Source organism: Heterodontus francisci, chromosome 33 (assembly GCF_036365525.1).
Source record: "Heterodontus francisci isolate sHetFra1 chromosome 33, sHetFra1.hap1, whole genome shotgun sequence".
In the NCBI taxonomy this organism is placed as follows: domain Eukaryota; kingdom Metazoa; phylum Chordata; class Chondrichthyes; order Heterodontiformes; family Heterodontidae; genus Heterodontus; species Heterodontus francisci.
The window spans coordinates 55,522,454-55,542,356 of NC_090403.1; the positions used below are offsets into that span (position 1 = coordinate 55,522,454).

The 19,903-nt window shown below is 47.0% G+C and overlaps 1 protein-coding gene across 3 annotated transcripts in view; it reads right to left on the minus strand.

Annotated features, from left to right (window-relative positions):
- Positions 1-13,206, minus strand: part of cdk5rap3 (CDK5 regulatory subunit associated protein 3) — a 39,708-nt gene extending 26,502 nt beyond the window's left edge. Inside the window, exons 1-3 of one of the 3 annotated variants that reach the window (XM_068013635.1) lie at positions 13,190-13,206; positions 5,741-5,852; positions 1,253-1,298 (exon numbers count right to left, since the gene is read on the minus strand). In XM_068013635.1, the coding sequence (XP_067869736.1) occupies positions 1,253-1,298; positions 5,741-5,852; positions 13,190-13,191 (160 nt within the window). In that variant the 5' untranslated portion in view covers positions 13,192-13,206. Of the gene's footprint in view, positions 1-1,252; positions 1,299-2,929; positions 2,985-5,740; positions 5,947-13,189 lie in introns of those variants that run through there. The other 2 variants (XM_068013634.1, XM_068013636.1) reach the window with 2 other exon arrangements.
- Between the last annotated feature and the right edge of the window lie 6,697 nt (positions 13,207-19,903).

The following is a 19,903-nucleotide window of genomic DNA, read 5'->3' on the forward strand; positions in this document are numbered from 1 at the left end:
AAGGTACCCTGCAAAACCCTGGCTGACACTCCAATGCAGCACTGACGGAGTGCCACTCTGTCGGAGATGCCGTCTTTCAGATGAGACTTTAAACTAAGGCCTCGTCTGCCCTCTCAGATAGATGGAAAAGATCCCATGGCATTATTTCGAAGAGTAGAGGTTTTATCCCAAGCGTCCTGGCCAATAAATATCCCTCAATCAATATCACTAAAAAAGATTACCTCATTACTGTGTGTGGGAGCTTGCTGTGCAGATTATTGGCTGCTGTGTTTCCTATATTACAACAATGACTACACTTCAAAAAGTATTTCATTGGCTGTAATGCAATTTGGGACATCCCCAGGTTGTGAAAGGTGTTACATAAATGCAAGTCTGTCTGTCTTTCTTTCTTGTTTCCTGACCATGCAGGAATAAGCAGGTTGGCCCACCTCAACCCTTTAGGTTTTTGTTCAAATGAACTGCCTCAATTATTATGGTCATTGAGACTCATCCAGCAGAAATACCACCTTGCAGCTCCAGGGTTTCTGAGATCAAACACTGACTATCCTCTTTACACTATTCCAAACTGCAACAAACTCAGACTCTAACTCACTAGCTCCTCCTTGCAGGTGTACCAAGGGCTGGTCTCATTCACCCATCACCCACCAGGCTTGTATTGGCTCTCGGTCCAGCGACACCTCGCTTTTCAAATAGAAGGGTCACTGTAGTCTCTGGGGTGGGACTTGAACCCACGCCCTTCTGACCTCGAGGCAAGATTAGTGTTTCAGAGCCAGGGCAGTAGATGCCCGGGGGAGTGAGTTTCATCAGCAGACTATGTGCAACTTAAAAGATTCCTTGAAATTTTAGGGAAACTGCCTGCAGCTCCCATGTTAGATTCAGATCCACTTAGCTACCAAAATCAGTAAATAGTAGCAAAATATATTCTCCAAAGAGATTTAAAATCACTGGCAAAAGAACCAGAGGTAAGATGAGGAGAATTCTGTTTTTTTGAGTGAGTTATGATGATCTGGAACGCACTGCCTGAAAGGATGGTAGAAACAGATTCAACAGCAATTTTCAAATAGAATTGGAAAAATACTCTAAAAAGGAAACATTTGCAGGAATATGGAGAGTAGCAGGGGAGTGGGATGAATTGGATAGCTCTTTCAAAGAACCAGCATATGCCCAAGGGCTGAATGGCCTCATTCTGTGGTGTACCATTCAATGTTAACCAGTTTGAAACAACTCATGATTCACTGCTGTAGAGATTTACCCAAGAGCTTGCTGGTTTGTATATCGATTGGCCATTTTCTTTGTTCCTGTAAGGAAAATAAACACAAGATAAAACCCAATAAAAACAGCAACAATTTCTGTTTTATAGCCGCCCTCACAAATACTTTACAGAGCATGGGGCAAGTAAAAAGAGGGATGGGAATTGGCGATCAGATAATGTAATAGTGAAAGAGAAAGGTTCTTAAAAAGTGTTTAAGGTACAGGAGAGGTGGCAAAGGGGAAATCCTGGAGCAGGGAACAGCAAATGGTGCAGGTACAGTGTCTGAAGGTGGAGCTGGGAGCAAGCTGGTGTGGGAGGATTAGACTAAAGGGAAGGCCATGGAGGGGCAATTCACTGAGCAACGGGGTGTTTGGTCGGGGCAGGGGGGGGGGGGGGGGTGGTGGGGGTTGAGTTTGCTGAGGACAGGGGAGTCTGGGCAAGGACAAATGCCTCAGAATTGCTGGCCAGGATATACAGCAGAATCTCAGATACCAGTAGCTTCGAGCGGGCACTGTTCATACAAAAGGGAAAGCAGCTTCATCCCAGTCAGACATCAAGATGGTCAGCATCACCTGGCTCAACAGTTGTGCAGGTTCAGCACCGCCCAGCTCGGACACTGGCGCGGGGTCAGCGCCGACATGCTCGGACACCGGCGCGGGGTCAGCACCGACATGCTCGGACACTGGCGCGGGGTCAGCACCGACATGCTCGGACACCGGCGCGGGGTCAGCACCGACATGCTCGGACACCGGCGCGGGGTCAGCACCGACATGCTCGGACACCGGCGAGGGGTCAGAACCGACATGCTCGGACACTGGCGGGGGGGCGAGGGGTCAGCACCGACCAGCTCGGACACCGGCGAGGGGTCAGAACCGACCAGCTCGGACACTGGCGGGGGGGCGCGGGGTCAGAACCGACCAGCTCGGACACTGGCGGGGGGGTCAGCACCGACCAGCTCGGACACCGGCGGGGGGTCAGCACCGACATGCTCGGACACCGGCGGGGGGTCAGCACCGACATGCTCGGACACCGGCGTGGGGGCGAGGGGTCAGCACCGACATGCTCGGACACCGGCGCGGGGTCAGCACCGACATGCTCGGACACCGGCGTGGGGGCGAGGGGTCAGCACCGACATGCTCGGACACCGGCGAGGGGTCAGAACCGACCAGCTCGGACACTGGCGGGGGGGCGAGGGGTCAGCACCGACATGCTCGGACACCGGCGAGGGGTCAGAACCGACCAGCTCGGACACTGGCGGGGGGGCGAGGGGTCAGCACCGACATGCTCGGACACCGGCGAGGGGTCAGAACCGACCAGCTCGGACACCGGCGGGGGGTCAGCACCGACATGCTCGGACACTGGCGGGGGGGTCAGCACCGACATGCTCGGACACCGGCGGGGGGTCAGCACCGACCAGCTCGGACACCGGCGGGGGGTCAGCAAAGACCAGCTCGGACACTGGCGGGGGGTCAGCACCGACCAGCTCGGACACTGGCGAGGGGTCAGCGCTGCCCCTCCCCCCGGTCTCTGATGTTTTGTTGGTAATGACGATCCGCCCCTTGTTATCTGCACTCGCTGAAGTCACAAAAAGCCCAACCGGGACCGAACTCCCCCCCTTCCATCAGCTCAGCCTCCAGGTGAAGGCCCCGGGCCCGCTCGCCTCGGCCTCTCACTCACCTCCATCCCGCTCAGACTCCGCCTCTGCCACGTGTCAGTCTAGCAGCAGCGGCAGCCAATCAGAATGGGGATTAACATCAGCCAATCAATGTAAAGGAGTTCCCACAGCCAATCGGCGATATCTGGTCACACGCCAACCTACCAATCAGTTCCGAGGAAGCGGGTCGCATCATTTGACCAATCACAAGTCATGTCGTGTTTTCACGTTCAATTTCTAACTTATTGACCAATCAAATGTGAATGTAAATTAACTACACGTTTAGCAGCTGCCACAGGCGCAGAAAGTGAGGAAGGGAGGGAGCATTTCAATAACAAAAACAAGAAATGCTGGAACCACTCAGCAGGTCTGGCAGCATCTGTGGAAAGAGAAGCAGAGTTAACGTTTTGGGTCAGTGACCCTTCTTCGGAACTGACAAATATTAGAAAAGTCACAGATTATAAACAAGTGAGGTGGGGGTTGGGCAAGAGATAACAAAGGAGAAGGTGCAGATTGGACCAGGCCACATAGCTGACCAAAAGGTCACAGAGCAAAGGCAAACAATATGTTAATGGTGTTTTGAAAGACAAAGCATTAGTACAGATTAGGTGTGAATATACTGAATATAGAACATCAGCAAGTGCAAACCTGAAGAAAAACAACCTGAAAAAAACAGTGGGTAAGCAAACTGAACAAACTAAGATGAAATGAAATAAATGCAAAAAATGTAAAAAGGAATGCAAAAAAAAAGGAAGAAAAAATAACTAAAAATGAAAGTAAAGTGGGGGGCTGTCATGCTCTGAAATTATTGAACTCAATGTTCAGTCCGGCAGGCTGTAGTGTGCCTAATCGGTAGATGAGATGCTGTTCCTCGAGCTTGCGTTGATGTTCACTGGAACACTGCAGCAATCCCAGGACAGAGATGTGAGCATGAGAGCAGGGGGGAGTGTTGAAATGGCAAGCAACCGGAAGCTCAGGGTCCTGCTTGCGGACTGAGCGGAGATGTTCCGCAAAGCGGTCACCCAGTCTGCGCTTGGTCTCCCCAATGTAGAGGAGACCACACTGTGAGCAGCGAATACAGTATACTACATTGAAAGAAGTACAAGTAAATCGCTGCTTCACCTGAAAGGAGTGTTTGGGGCCTGGGATAGTGAGGAGAGAGGAGGTAAATGGGCAGGTATTACACCTCCTGCGATTGCAAGGGAAGGTGCCCTGGGACAGGGACGAGGTGGTGGGGGTAATGGAGGAGTGGACCAGGGTGTCGCGGAGGGAACGATCCCTTCGGAATGCTGACAGGGGAAGGGAGGGGAAGATGCGACTGGTAGTGGCATCACGCTGGAGGTGGCGAAAATGGCGGAGGATGATCCTTTGGATCATTTCAATAAACTGTCTTTAAGGTTATGTTACTGGACAGCGATCCAGAGGCCTGCTGCAATAATCCAAGACCGGTATTTTAAACTTAAATAAGGGCAATTATGAGGACATGAAAGCAGAGCAAGCTAAAGTAAACTGGCAAAGTAGGTTAAGGGATAGGTCAATGGAGATGCAGTGGCAGACATTGAAGGGGATATTTTAGAAAACACAGAATAGATACATTTCAATGAAAAAGAAAAATTCCAAGGGGGGAACCCGCCATCCGTGGTTAACTAAAACAGTTAACAATAGTATCTTCTTTGGCCTCCTTGTCTCGGGAGACAATAGGTAAGCGCCTAGAGGTGGTCAGTGGTGTGTGGAGCAGCGCCTGGAGTGGCTATAAAGGCCAAATAAGGAGACAAATACTGTACACAGTATTCCAGATGTGGTCTCACCAATTCCTTGTATAGCTGAAGCATAACCTCCCTATTTTTGTATTCAATTCCCCTTGCGATAAACAATAACATTCTATTAGCTTTCCTAATTAAGTGCTGAACCTGCATATTAACCTTTTGCAATTCATGCACTAGGACACCCAGATCCCTCTGTATCTCAGAGCTCTGCAATCTCTCACCATTTAGATAATATGCTTTTTTATTCTTGCTGCCAAAGTGGACAATTTCCCACTTTCCCACATTATATTCCATTTGCCAGGTCTTTGCCCACTCACTTAACCTATCTATATCCCTTTGTAGCCTCCTATGGACTGGCCTGCTATGGACTGAAACCTTCCCAACAGTTACTGAGAATTGCTAAATGCACAATACCCCAGCAGATGTCACCCCAATTACTGTCATCGTAACCTTAAACTGAAATGTATAGTAACGTGCTGATAACAGATAGGAATTTTTAATAGTTTTTGCTAAAACATTTTCAGATGCAGTAATATAGTTTTTGTAAAGAGCTCTGACCAGTTAGAGATTAAATAAACCACTAATGAGGTTTATAAAGCAACTGTTAATCTCTATTGGTTGATTTAAAAGAAAGCACCATTTATGTACCAAATCTATCGAGAGATTATGAGACATTGTGATGGCAAAAGGGTGTTAGAAACAGTCTGCATTATTTAAGGGCATACTTTGTACCTGTAGACTAGACTATTCCAATGCACACCTGGCTGGCTTCTCACATTCTACCCTCTGTAAACTTCTGGTCATCCAAAACTCTGCTGCCAATGTTCTAACTCGCACCATCACCCTTGTGTTTGCTGACCTACACTGGCTCCTGGTCAAGCAAAACCTACATTTTAAAATTTTCATCCTTGTTTTCAAATCCCTCCATGGCCTCACCCCTCCCTATCTCTGTCATCTCCTCCACAACCCTCTGAGATATCGATGCTCCTCCAATTCTGGCCTCTTGAGCAGCCCTGAGTTTAATCACTGCACCATTGACAGACTTACCTTCAGCTGCTTAAAACCTACCTGTTTGACCAAGCTTTGGGTCACCTGTCCCAATATCTCCTTATGTGGCTTGGTGTCGCATTTGTCACATTTTATTTGATAACACTCCTGTGAAGCATCTTGGGATGTATTCCTATGTAAAAGATGCATATAAATGCAAGTTGTTGTGAGGGACAGACAGCAGCCTCGCCTGCTACAGTGTTATTTGGCTGATTTAGGGCCAATGCCTCTCGTCTCCCCCTTGTGGGCTAGCTGGGAGATAGAATACAAATAGTTCCTGATTAACCAGTGCTGAGGCTTTGAATGGGATCAATATTCCTTGATGAGTCAATAGCCAGAACTGTGAGGACAATCTGTTAATCCTGACCCAACAGTTGGACCCTACGCTATTCTGACTTGGCACCAGATGCGACTCCCTTGTAATAAATCTAACTAATGACACAAGCTCCCACTGTGAACAAGTTCTCGATCAGCATCGAGTTTAGTAGCCTGAGGTGGGATTGACCAGCTGGTTTCAGACTACACCTTTCCTAAATGTTTAACATTTTTATCTCCCCTCCCCCACCATCCTGAGCAGTTTAATATATTTAATTTTTAACCTAGTTTAGTGTTTCATGCTGCAGGATTCTGGAATTTCTTTTTACATAAAGTGCTGAGAAATCCATTAACACCATATATGTTTCACAGGTGTAAATTGGGTACCTAAGCATCCAATACAGAGGGTGGCGTAGCCATATTTTCCACGAATGGTGAGTGGACTGCCATATTGGTAAAGGATGGAGTATAGGTGTCCAAGACTCAGGCCTGAAAAATGCAATAAATGCTTATTATATACAAACAAGGAGCCTAACACCTGTTTCAGGGCCCCTTCCCAGAACTGAACTGCAAAAAATGCAGTTGGTGCCTGGCTCACTGAAACCAGGTCTACCTATGGCTTATTCCTTGGTTTTTAAAGGAAAACTCTTAGCTAAATTCTTCCTTGAATGTGGAGCTGTGAGGGGCATGATTGTACCGTTGCTAGCCTCTGCTCAACCCAATCTCAATTGCCTCCTCTCGTCTGATCTTCCCCTCCATCCCAATTGCGCCCCCTCTCAAATGCCCCTTCCCCCATTCGCCCTCTTCCTTCCAATCGTTCCCCACTCCTACAATCCCCCTCCCTCCCGATCACCCCATCTCTGCTCAAATCAACCCCCACCATCCCTCCCAGCTTTTAAATAATTCCTAATTGTTCTCGGAGAGGGCTGGTGTTATCCAATGTACTAATCAACCTCTCATGGCATTGCACATAGGGAATCAAGAGCCATTCACCTTTAGCGGGGACAGTGGTGGTGGGGGGCAGGGGGTGTAATGTGGTAATGTGTGATCAGCTCTGTCCATGACCCCTGCTGTAATTGAAAGTTCCAGGTATAATCTTTGGATGAAATGGGGATAAAGTGTGGGGGATAATTGCAGCAGGCTGTATTTACCATGATTCACTAATCCCTTTGAAGTGATGCATCCTGTCCTTGTTATATAGTACTTGGAGTTTATATCAATTATAATTAAGTAATGAAAGTTCTGGCAGTTTGGAAAGCAAAGAAGTAGAGCTGGTCGGAGCCGAGAAGCCTGGAGGGGCGTTACAGTGCCAGCAATGGCAGGAGGGTGTAACTACAGGAGAACTGGTTTAATAGGCACTTTCCAAGCAGATGTAACCTTTTTGATATCATACAGACGGTAACCCAGGGCATTTCCAATCTCAGACAGCCTATCAGGTTGTTGCAAAGTGTTATGTCGTGATAGCGAGGCAAGTTCATAGAACAAGTTATCCTGTGCGTAACCCGTTCCCAACCCGCTGTTATTTAATGTATAATCCACTCCCAATCCTCTAATATCCACCATGCTGGGTGCAGCTACAACAACACTCAAGAAGCTAAGCAACATCGAGGACAGAGCAGATCATGTGATCAGCATCTCTGCCACCAGACTCAGTATTCAAACCCTTTCCCACTGGACTGCTGGATGACGGGCAGGTTTGCACTGTGGGTTTACGTTTGGGTTGAAAGTGTAGCAAACTCATTTTGTACACATCAATCTGGGTTAGATTTACATGTGAAAATGTGAAGTTGTTCACTTTGGCAGGAAGAATAAAAAAGTAGAGTATTACTTAAATGGAGAATGACTGCAGAATTCCGAAGTGCAGAGGGATCTAGGTGTTCTGTGCAGGAGTCACAAAAAGTTAGTATGCAGGTACACAAGTAATAAAGAAGGCGAATGGAATGCTATCCTTTATTATGAGAGGAATTGAAAATAAAAGTAAGGATGTTATGCTTCAGTTATACAGTGCATTGGTGGGACCACATCTCGAATACTGTGTGCAGTTTTGGTCTTCTTAAACATAATATAGAAACATAGAAAATAGGAGCAGGAGTAGGCCATTTGGCCCTTCTAGCCTGCTTCTCCATTCATTATGATCATGGCTGATCATTCAACTCAGTAACCTGTTCCCGCTTTTGCCCCATATCCTTTGATCCCTTTAAACCCAAGAGCTATATCTAACTCCTTCTTGAAAACATACAATGTTTTGGCCTCAACTGCTTTCTGTGGTAGCGAATTCCACAGGCTGACCACTCTCTGGGTGAAGAAATTTCTCCTCATCTCAGTCCTGAATGGCTTACCTTAGACTATGACCCCTGGTTCTGAACTCCCCCACCATCGGAAACATCCTTCCTGTATCTACCATGTCAAATCCTGTTAGAATTTTATAGGTTTCTATGAGATCCCCCCTCACTCTTCTGAACTCCAGCGACTATAATCCTAACCGACTCAATCTCTCCTCATACGTCAGTTCTGCCATCCCAGGAATCAATCTGGTAAACTTTCGCTGAACTCCCTCTATAGCAAGAACATCCTTCCTCGGATAAGGAGACCAAAACTGTACACAATATTCCAGGTGTGGCCTCACCAAGGCCCTGTATAATTGCAGCAAGACATCTCTGCTCCTGTACTCGAATCCTCTTGCTATGAAGGCCAACATACCATTTGCCTTTTTTACCACCTGTTGCACCTGCATGCTTACCTTCAGCGACTGGTGTACGAGAACACCCAGGTCTCGCTGCATATTCCCCTCTCTCAGTTTATAGCCTTTCAGATAATAATCTGCCTTCCTGTTTTTGCTACCAAAGTGGATAACCTCACATTTATCCACATTATACTGCATCTGCCATGCATTTGCCCACTCACTCAACTTGTCCAAATCACCCTGATGCCTCTCTGCATCCTCCTCACAACTCACCCTCCCACTCAGTTTTGTGTCATCTGCAAATTTGGAGATATTACATTTAGTTCCCTCATCTAAATCATGAATATATATTGTGAATCGCTGCGGTTCTAGCACCGATCCCTGATTTAAGGAAGGATGTAAATGCGTTGGAGGCAGTTCAGAGGAGGTTTATTAGATTGATGAGTGGGTTGTCTTATGAGGAAAGGTTGGACAGACTGGACGTGTCTTCACTGGAGTTTAGAAGAGTGAGGGGAGACTTGATTTAAGTATATAAGATGCTGAACATTCTTGACCAGGTAGATGTGGAAAGGATGTTTCCTCTTGTGGGTGAGTCCAGAACTAGGGGGCACTGTTTTAAAATTAGGGGTTGCCCTTTTAGGACAGAGATGAAGAGACATTTTTTCTCTGAGGGTTGTGTGACTTTGGAACTCTCTGCCTCAGAAGGTGGTGGAGACGGGGGTCATTGAATATTTTTAAGGCGGAGGTAGATAGATTCTGGTTAGGCAAGGGAATCAAAGGTTATCGGGGGTAGATGGGAGTGTGAAATTCGATACACAAACAGATCAGCTGTGATCTTATTGAAGGGCAGAGCAGACTCGAGGAGCTGAATGGCCTACTTCTGCTCCTAATTCGTATGTTTGTATTTACAAAAAGACCAGTGTTCTAACCTGATGTGCACCCCTCTCTTGTCCTCACCTCAGCCCCTGTTCACCCTTGTAACTTTCACTGCAAAGATTTTTTCTGTCACACAATGAACCCAGTTCACTCAGGCTTCAGAATTAATGATTAACTCATTGTAGAGGAAGGAAAAGGAGAAAATTGATGAGAAAAATGTTTGACATACTAACTTCTCTGTAAATTGTATCCATGTTGTGGATATCCGGATGCCCTGTGGCTGCAGTTTGTACAAGATAAACCATGGCCCCACCCTTTGCTATGACCTCCACTTCCAAGAAGGACAAGAGCAGCAATGTAAGGGAACTGCCTCATTTCCTAGTTAGAATCATAGAATCTTACAGCACAAAACATAGGGATACAGGAACTGGAGGTAAAGGGCTGCTCGAGTCTGCAAAAAAAAACCCGACCCGAGCCCAACAGAACCACATCCGACCCGAGCCCGACCCGACCCGAGTCCTTCCATTTTTCCCCGCACCCAACCCGACCCGACCATCAGTTAACTTACCTTCCGTTTTTCACTTTGTTGCTGATCTGCACAAACTTAAAATAACTAACAAAGCCACCTTTCTAGTCCAAGAATTAAAGTGACAGTGGAGCCACTTACCTGTGATAGAGCGTGTCCAACCCGACCCGACCCGACCCGAGCCCGAATGCCGGACCCGGAAGTGCAACTGACCCTAACCGACCCCGACACATGTCGTCGGCTCCCGTCGGGTTCGGGTCGGGCAGCCGGCCTTTAACTGGAGGAGACCTATCAGCCTCTTGAGCCTGTCCCACCATTCAACAAGATCATGGCTGATCTGCAACCGAACTCCATATACCTGCCTTTGTCCCATTTACCTTAATAGCTTTGGATTACACAAGTCTATCAATCTCAGATTTAAACTTTACAATTAATCTGGCATCAACAGTTGTTTGCAGAAGAGAGTTCCAAACTTCTACCACTCTTTATATGTAGAAGTGTTTCCTAATTTCCCGCCTGAAAGGTCTGGCCCTAATGTTTAGACTCTGTCCCCAGTCCTCGACTCTCCAACTAGTGGAAATAGTTTCTCACTATCCACCCTGTCTGTTCCCCTTAATATCCTGAAAACTTTGATCAAATCACCCCTTAACCTTCCATGGAATACAACCCAAGGGCTGATCGCTGAAGAGAACGACATGCCGCGGAGACACCACAATCTTCCATGTGGCAGCTCATTTAAATAGGCAGGACGGGCCACAACCACCCCTAGCCCCCGATCGTGTGGAGGGGGTGGGCTGTCCATCCCCAGCAATGGCGTCAGCTGCTTGTGCACAGGAGCTGAGGCCATTTTTAAAGGGCTTTGAGTCCTACTGAGAAATTTAAATACTTAAAGCGCAAGTAAATAAAAATAAAGACATCTCTTCTGTCCCTCTTCCACCCCCCCCATAACAATTTAATTAATTACTTGCCCTCTCCCCCCCAAAACACATACTCTGTCCACCTTTCCCTCCCAAACTGCATAAACTTTAAACTATAACCCTTCCCACCATCCCCTACATCAATGATGTTAATTTGACCCCGTTTCTCTGCCCCGACCCCCCGCACTGATGAAATTATCGTCACCCCCCACACCCCCCTGCCCCCCCGTGTGATGCCTCATTTTCCCAGATGGGGATCCGAAGGCACAGGAGAGCCGGCCGCCCGGTCGAAGATCGCTGTGGGACAGCAGGCAGTGCGTGAGTGCCATTAATTTATTAATTTTAATTTATTTAAATATTCAAATGGGGGTCTCATCGCCGAGCGGGGGGCGGGGGGTGGCGATGGCCGACATGAGGCCTTGCCACCGCCGATAATATCGGACTGGGCCCTCCCAGCATCGGGGCGCGTGATGGCCCTCTCCCGGAGGCATCTTCTGGCCCCCCCTGCCACCCCACGTGATGGCCCTCTCCCGGAGGCATCTTCTGGCCCCCCCCCCGTCATGGACCCCGATGCCTGGGAGAGAACAAAATCCAGCACCTAGTGTGTGTAATCTCTTTTCCTTGTAGTCCAGAAGGAGGCCATTCAGCCCATCATACCCATGCTGGTTCTTTGAAAGAGTTACCAATTAGTTTCACTTCCGTTGCCCTTTTCTCATATCTCCCCTCGTCACACATTATCCTGATTTGGACACGTATTCACAGTCGCTCATTATCGCTGGGTCACTATCCTGCAATTCACTATCCATCACCACCGTGGGAACGTTAGCAGAGTGCAGACTGAAGCGGTTCAAGGAGATAGCCCACCACTATCTTCTCAGGGCCACTAAGGATAGGCAATAAATGACGGACTTGCCAGCCTTGCACACACACTGGGAATGAATTTAAAAAACACAGTGACTTCCAGGAGTCGCATCATGGGGCATTTCCGATCTTTTGAACTCTAGTCTCAATTTAAGTTTATTTATGGGAACATAGGGGAGTATTTTATGCTCTCCACCACGGTGGGTTTGGAGGCGGGGGAGCATAAAATCGGATGGGATGGTGCCAGGGAGGGGGTGGCCTGTTCCCGCCTCTGCCAATATTTAGTCCGGGCAGGAAGCCCTGTGACTGGCCTTCCTGCCTCACTGCCAATTGAGGCCATTAACTGGGCAATTAACCCCCAATTAAGGGCCTCATCCTGCCGCTGTCACAACTACCGGTGCAGCGGGCTGCCCTGTTGCTGCACGGGATGCATAGCACAACACAAAAAACCATGCAGGCTGCTTCACAGCACTAGGAGGCGAGGGGGGGCCCTCATTAAAAGGCACTTAGTGCCTGAACGAGAGCCCTGGCATCGGGAAGGGGGAGCCTGCTGAGAGACACCCACCTGCCCTTGCTGCCAACCCCTCTGCCACCCTCCCCAGCAATCCCCACCCTGCGAGACCCCTCCCACCCAGACCTGCTCTCGGCCTGGGTGCACAGCGCTGCTGGTTCTCTGGCATGTGCTCCATTGGCATAGCCACCGTCTCCACAGTGATGCTGCTCAGTGGAAGTGCTGCTGGCCTCTGATTGGCTGGCTGCTCTCCCAGGGCGGGACCTCTGCCGACAGGGTCCTTGATCCTGTGGAAAGCCCACCACTGGCCACTTAAGTGCCTGATTGGCACTAGATTCGGTGGCCCTTCTGGAGACGAGGCAACAAGGGGATCTCAATGTCCCTTTCTCCAGACATCGAGACCCCCGCTGTCAGGATAAAATCCCAGCCATAGAATCTTATAGCACAGAAGGAAGTCCACCCTGCCTTGTGCCAGCTCTTTGAAAGAGCTATCCAATTAGTCCCCTGCTCTTTCCCCATAGCCTGGCACATTTCTCCTTTCCAGGTATTTTTCCAATTTCCTTTTGAATCTATTTCCACCTTCCTTTCAGGCAGTGCATTCCAGATCACAACACCTCGCTGTGCAAGAAAAAACTCCTCATGTCACCTCATGTTGTTTTGCCAATCACCTTAATTCTGTGCCCTTTGGTTATTGATCCGAACGCCAATGCAAACAGTTCCTCTTTATTTACTCCAACAAAACCCCTCATGGTTATAATTTTATTGACTTCCTCAAACTTACATCCTGAAGTAGTCTCATATCTGTTAACCATCCTCACACTCCCGGTTTATATGGTCCCTAAGGCATTCTGTTGTGGAATGCCCCTTTTCAGTTTTATTATAATCATTGACCTGTGTGTAAATCTAATTGGAACACAGACTTTGCTCTCTATAAATATAAAATTAAATGAGTGAGTTATTAAACAGGTTCTAACTGAGGAGCGCTTCAAACTTGGGAATAGTCACGAGTCTTACTTTCTTTGAAGTTTATTTATGATTCTACTAAAAGGATTGAACCCCAACCACATGGAAAGTCATACAAGCATTGGGATGGCATAAGGGTATAATTGGGAATAATGGTATGAAGGGCACCATGACTGCTTTAGAAGACTTACCAAGAAGGAAAGCAGAGAATAGATGGAGAAAATTCCCATCACAGGGAAAGACTGGAGAGGGGGAGATTTCCAATGCAATATAACATCTTTAACCTAGTAAAATGTGCCAAGGTGCTTCACAGGAATGTTATCAAACAAATTTTGACACCGAGACACACAGGAAGATGTGGGGACAGGCTGCAAAGTGGTAGGTTTTAAGGAACATCTTAAAGGAGGAGAGAGACGTAGACAACTGGAGAGGTTTGGGGAGGGATTTCTGGAGTTTAGGGTCTCGGCAGCTGAAGGCATGGCTACCAATAGTGGAACGATGGAATTCGGGGATTACAAGAAACAGGAGGGTTAAGCCATGGAAAACCAAAATTAGCTAAAAGTGAAAGTACTGCAGCAACGATTGTTTGTAAGTTTTAGCCCCAAAATCCAAAGCATTCTACAATCTTGATATTTTCTAGGTTCTGTATCAATTGTCTGACTCACATGTTTCATTATTGATCTGATCTTTATATCTAAACAGAGCAAACAACCTAAAACACTGTGAGTCAGAACTGGTTCAATCCATTTATTTGTTTAACAGATCTCTCCTTAAGTTCCAGCTACAGCATTAAATCCATTCCATGAGTCAGGGACAGGGTTGGGGGGAGAAGGGTTGTTAGGACTGAATACCCCTGGCAATTGAGTTTAGAATTTACAGCTCTTCTGTAATCCAGGATACCCGTGACAGCAAACGTTGACCTCAGCATTCGGCCACTGGCCCAGTATTGGCTGAAGTGGGAAACATGAAGCTTGTCCATTGGAGAACAATAATGAGGAAGATCAGTTTTGTTGTCCTGGGACAGAAAGAGATGGATTAGGAAACCATGAGTCCAACATAATGGGGATGGCAGGAGGATTTCTTCTAAAAATCATTCTCAAAATGTGGGCAAGGCCAGCATTTATTGCCGATCCCGAGTTGCCCTTGGTCTTTATAGCAGTTTGATACAGCAGAGTGATTTATTGCTGGGCCATTTCAGAGGGCAGTTAAGAGTCAGCCGCATCAGTGTTCGACTGGAGTCACATATTTATTTAGAGATACAGCATTGGAACAGGCCCTTCAGCCCACCAATTCTGTGCCGACCATCAACCACCCATTTATACTAATCCTACATTAATCCCATATTCCTACCACATCCCCTCAATTCCCCTACCACCACTAGGGACAATTTACAACGGCCAATTTACCTATCATCCTGCAAGGAAACCGGAGCACCTGGTGGAAACCCACACGGTCACAGGGAGAACTTGCAAACTCTGCACAGGCAGTACCCAGAACTGAACCTGGGTCACTGGAACTGTGGTGCTAACCACTGCACTACTGTGCCACCCAGTCCAGGTAGGTTTCCTTCCCTCAAGGACAGTAGTGAACCAGTTAGGTTTTTAAAAGACTCTGACAGCTTCATGGTCACTTTTACTGAGACCAGCTTTTTAATTTCCATTTTTTAGCTGAGTTCAAATCCTCAAACTTCCAAAAGGAAGCTTTGAACTCACATTTTTTCGATTATTAAGCCATACCTCGGGATTAAAAGACAGTAACACAATTACTATACCATTGTATCCAATCTATATTCAGAATTTAGGAGTGGCAATTTCAGAGGAGGATTAATCATAGTAATAATGATGAAAAAGAGAGATCCAAGAAGGTTGTGGTTGAAAGAGGTTGGAGGTGAGAGTGGGATGATCAAACAACAGACTTTTTGTTGCAATCTGCCCTACTTTAAAACTTCTTTCTCTTTATCTGTTTTGGCAAATACCTTTTACTGTCACAGTGATTTTGCTGAGAGCTTTGCGCCAGAGGTTTATAACTAAAGTGAAATAAATTATTGTGTAAAGCTTTTCCACATCACAGGGCAGTTGAAATTGAAAGTGCACCAACTGTCAGCGTAGTTAATGATTGAGCTCCTGTTTGCTAAACATTGTGAGAACTGCCAGAAAACTTTTATTATATTTCTCCACAGCCCCATGCTATTTGACCTTCAACCTCTGAACTCATTCCCAGAATTCCTTTCTGCTGAAGCCATCTAATCCCCTTGCCTCCTGTTTCTGATTTGTGAATTTTGTATTCATGGTGATGGGATGTCAGATTTCAGCTTAGCTATTGCAGAGTTCAGTGCAATATTTCTTTTCTACAATAAAGACACTCCATAAATGCAAGTTGCTGTCTTAAGCAACAACTTTCTCACTCCTTTCTACTCCCCTCTGTCCCTGTTACACCGATCTAGAGCTGCTGGTGCTGGATGGATGTATTCCTGGAGGTTTCATTACATAACCTCCCTCTTCTAAGCACCCACTTTTCGCCACCAACTAGTGCGTTCCCCGCTTTCCCGCCAATGGTCCCCCAACATGTCCATCTTCGCGGTGCATTCTGACCCATGACAATCGGAACACAAACACATTCAATTGGATAATTCCTCAAACAGCTTTTATCACCAATATTTTTACAACTAATGAACTAAATTGTTTTTAAAAATGGAAAAACTAACTATTTTTAATGCGCGTAATACCTTTTCCCCTGGGTTTTGCATACAGCAGTGTACTGAAGATCAATCTTCAATTTCTGGAGACTCCACAGCAGCCGTAGAGAGTAAGTAAACAGTACTATCTATGGTCACACATTAACAGGCACACCACACCCAGTGGGACAGACGATCAGGTAAATCAAAAGCATGAATGATGTCAAGCTTGTATTTGAAAAGCCTATAGATGGGGCGGGTGTTGGCGGGGAGGGGTGCGGGGTGTGGAATCCTCTGGTGAAGAGTCCAGAACACTGGGGGCATAACCTTAAAATTAGAGCTAGGTCATTTAGGAGTGAAATCAGGAAGCACTTTTTCCACACAAACAGTAGTAAAAATCTGCAACTCTCTCCCGCAAAAGGCTGTGGATGCTGAACAGACAATTGAAATTTGCAAGACTGAGATTGATAGATTTTTGTTGGGTAGGGGATTAAGAGGTATATAGCAAAGGTAGGCAAATGGGGCAGCGGTACATTTTAGCCCACCTAATTAAATGGCAGAACAGGTTCAAGGGGCTGAATGGCCAAAAGTTTTCATTGACTGTAGTATGAGCAGACTGAGGAAATCCAATGCTTAGAATTCCCAAAGAAATTACCCTCATTTTAACACAGAGAGGGAGGAGACTGAGCGATTGGGGGATGTGGAGTTCAGGAGGAAAATAGAGAGAGAGAAGAACACAGCAGGAAAGCTGTAGATGAGGAGAGAAAGGAATTGTATTGTCCAGGAGTGTAGAGAGGAGCTGGCTCCAGTATGGGGACATTGCACACTAGGGGCAGATATTTGCACAGCTGTTTGAAGCAGGAATGGTGGTGTGGGGGTTTCAGAGAATTGCGTCAGAAGCGTCCGCCCAGAAATCCGGCATCATGCCGTCGGTTCTGGGTTTAGTCAGCAGCGGGAAAGCACCAATCAGACAGGTGTAAGTTTATTAGCCTTACCACTCTAACACGGTTAAAATTACTAAAATACGCGATATAACCATGCTAGCATGCATACTGCATAGGAGATAAACACGCACAGAAATAGATACAGAGGAGGAAAAGAATTTGGGGGGGGGGTGGTTGAAGTAAGGTTGACAATAAATGGAATTCAGTTACTGTCTTTTGTTTTTGATGTAAAGTCCTTAGTTGAAATTGAGGTCTTGGAGTTCTCATTGAGACCCAGTGCACAATTTCAAACTTGCTTCTCTGGTACCAGAAGGCCGAAGAGAGGTCTCAGTTGTCTTCTCGATGGTTGCCTGTAAAGTTCTGTAGTCTTGAGGCTTCCATTGCCACTGTGGCTTTCCTGGGACTTTGCTGGAGAGAGAGGTGCTTTCTTCTTTGAGTTCATTTGCAGTCTGTTTCCTTTCTGTGTGGCACAATTCAAAAGCCCCAGTCTGGCCAGCAGGTAAGTCACGTGACCATCTCTTTGTTTGAAACAGCATCTTCTGGGAGAGTTGTTGGATTTCAAAGTTCTGCAGTCATACTCGGTGGGGTGTGGAGTTCTGGCCCCTATACAGACAAAGAATGTTGATTAACACCATTGGCCAGCCCAATCTTGTTAATTGAATCAATGAACACTCCCATTGTCTCTCTATTCAACTGTCTGTCAGAATGCGCATGTGCAACTGTGTTTTCAGCTGTTCATCTCTGTGGTCTTCTTAAACAAGTTATGTGCAATGTCCAGTAAAAAAAGTTCAAGTAGTGTCCCATATGACAAAATTAATATATTTCCATTTGGCAGGTCTGATTTCTGTCACATACAGCCGAGCGCTGCCGAGCACTGGTGGAGGGTGCAGGAGAGTCATTGAACGGTGCTAACTCTGACTGCGGTTTCTCCTCAGAGGTGGTCAGCTGTCGCCCTTCTGCTTGAGTCTCCATCAGACGCTGACCTGCATGGGAGAACATAAACATGTGTAGGTTAGGCTGTGGAGATCTTGTCATGCCAACCATACGTGATGTGGGTCTCTCGAAGTGACCTGTATGTCTATGGAGGCCAATCCTCACTCTCCAGCACGGATATAATCCATCCAATATGGTGCGGCCACCCTGTGATTCTGCCAATTCTAAGGCCTGTTTGTCAGCTGTGGTGAGAGGCCGAAGGTCTGGGATGCCTCCGCCTGTTTAGGCCGTCTCGTTCCCGTTGTCGGCCCTCTTGTCCTGCAAGTGGAAAGATGGAGATGGTCATACTTCACAGAGAGAGGAACATGTCAATTCTGCTAGTGTCAGCCTCTCATCCCCTGGGCTTTCACATATAGCTCATGCTGCCGTCCGCTGTCAGGGGAGTTAATGGGGGTGAGCTGTGAAAGAAGGTGACCAAGATGTATCTGTCAGGATGAGGTGATGCCTATACCCCTCTGCCAGCTCAGTTGTGGTGCCACCCTCCCCATGTCCCGGTTCCTCCTGCGAAGCCAGTTGTAATCCCTAGAAAGGAGAGCGTTATGGAGCACTCACCTTGGCAGAACACAGGAGGCCATTGACCCTCTTGCAGCACTGTACCCAGTTCCGGTGGGGTGACCCCACAGCTACTGACCTCCTCAGCCATCTCCATCCAGGCTTGCTTGGTCAGGCGGAAGGACCTCTTCTTGCCGTCGCTGGAGAAGAGGACCTCCTGTCTTTCCCTTGCAGGAGAATCTGGAGGGAGGCATCACTAAACTATGAGGTCACCCTGTGTCTTGGCTCACCATCCTGCGGGGTCCACCTGGGGAGTCCACCTGGGGAGTTTGGAGGGTCCAGAGTCAATGCAAAACAGGTCAGTGTTTTGAGCAGCTGGCAGCAAATGAATGCAAGGAAGCAATGCAAGCAGGGCTGGCAGGGCTTTAAATATGGCACCAGCACCTGCTCTGCAATCATCTGACACCGTACTTGGCATCTCACCTCCCAGCCCCGCCGCATGATTGGGGTGGGGGGGGGGAGGGGGGCCATGCCTCCATCATGCAAAATGGCCACCCGCCACGTGACCATGATGGGCGGCCGCCCACGTGACAAACAGAAACGGACTCATTTCCGAGCAATGGGCTCACTAAATTCAGCCCTAGGGTTGCCAACTCTGGCTGGGCATATTCCTGAAGGTTTCACTACGTAACCTCCCTCTTCTAAACACCCCACTTGGTCAAACAGCCTTTTTACCCAACACCCACCACCCCCCACCCCCACCCCCACCCACCCTCTGCCCCCACCATTATCAATATTTTTATGACTAATAAATTAAAGTGTTCAAACAGATTGATAATAACATTGTTTTTTAATGCCCCCATGATTTTTTTCTGCCGGGTTTCTGTTTGCAGTAGCACCAGGAAACTAATCTTCAATTCCTGGAGACTCCAGAACAATCCTGGAGTGTTGGCAACCCCCCAGTCTGCTGATGTCAGAATGATGGAAACCCCTTGGAGTGAATCTATTTCATCTCTTTAGTGAAAGTATACAGTCTGTCAAAACATCTTTCACTTTCTAATTTCCTTTTCTGTCTTGGCTTTTTAAAAAAAAACACAATTTGCTAAAATGCAACTAATTCTGAGTTTAAAAAGCTGAAAGTTCATGACAATCTGTTTAAAAGAATAAATTAAGCAATATCAGGGAGTGGGAAGCTGAGACAGAGGTCTAGTGTGGTGATTTCACAGTGTCAGGTGTGTAACTATCACACCCTTTAGTCACTTCACAAGGATTGAGGCCAATAACCTTGAATACAACTGTTGATAATTTGTTTGTAAAACAAATAGTTTTGAGTTATTATTTGTAGAACTGATTAATCTCAGATAGGAACCTGCCTCTGTCCTTTGGCAAGTGAGAGGGAAGTTTATCAGATTATCTCTGTACTTTAACC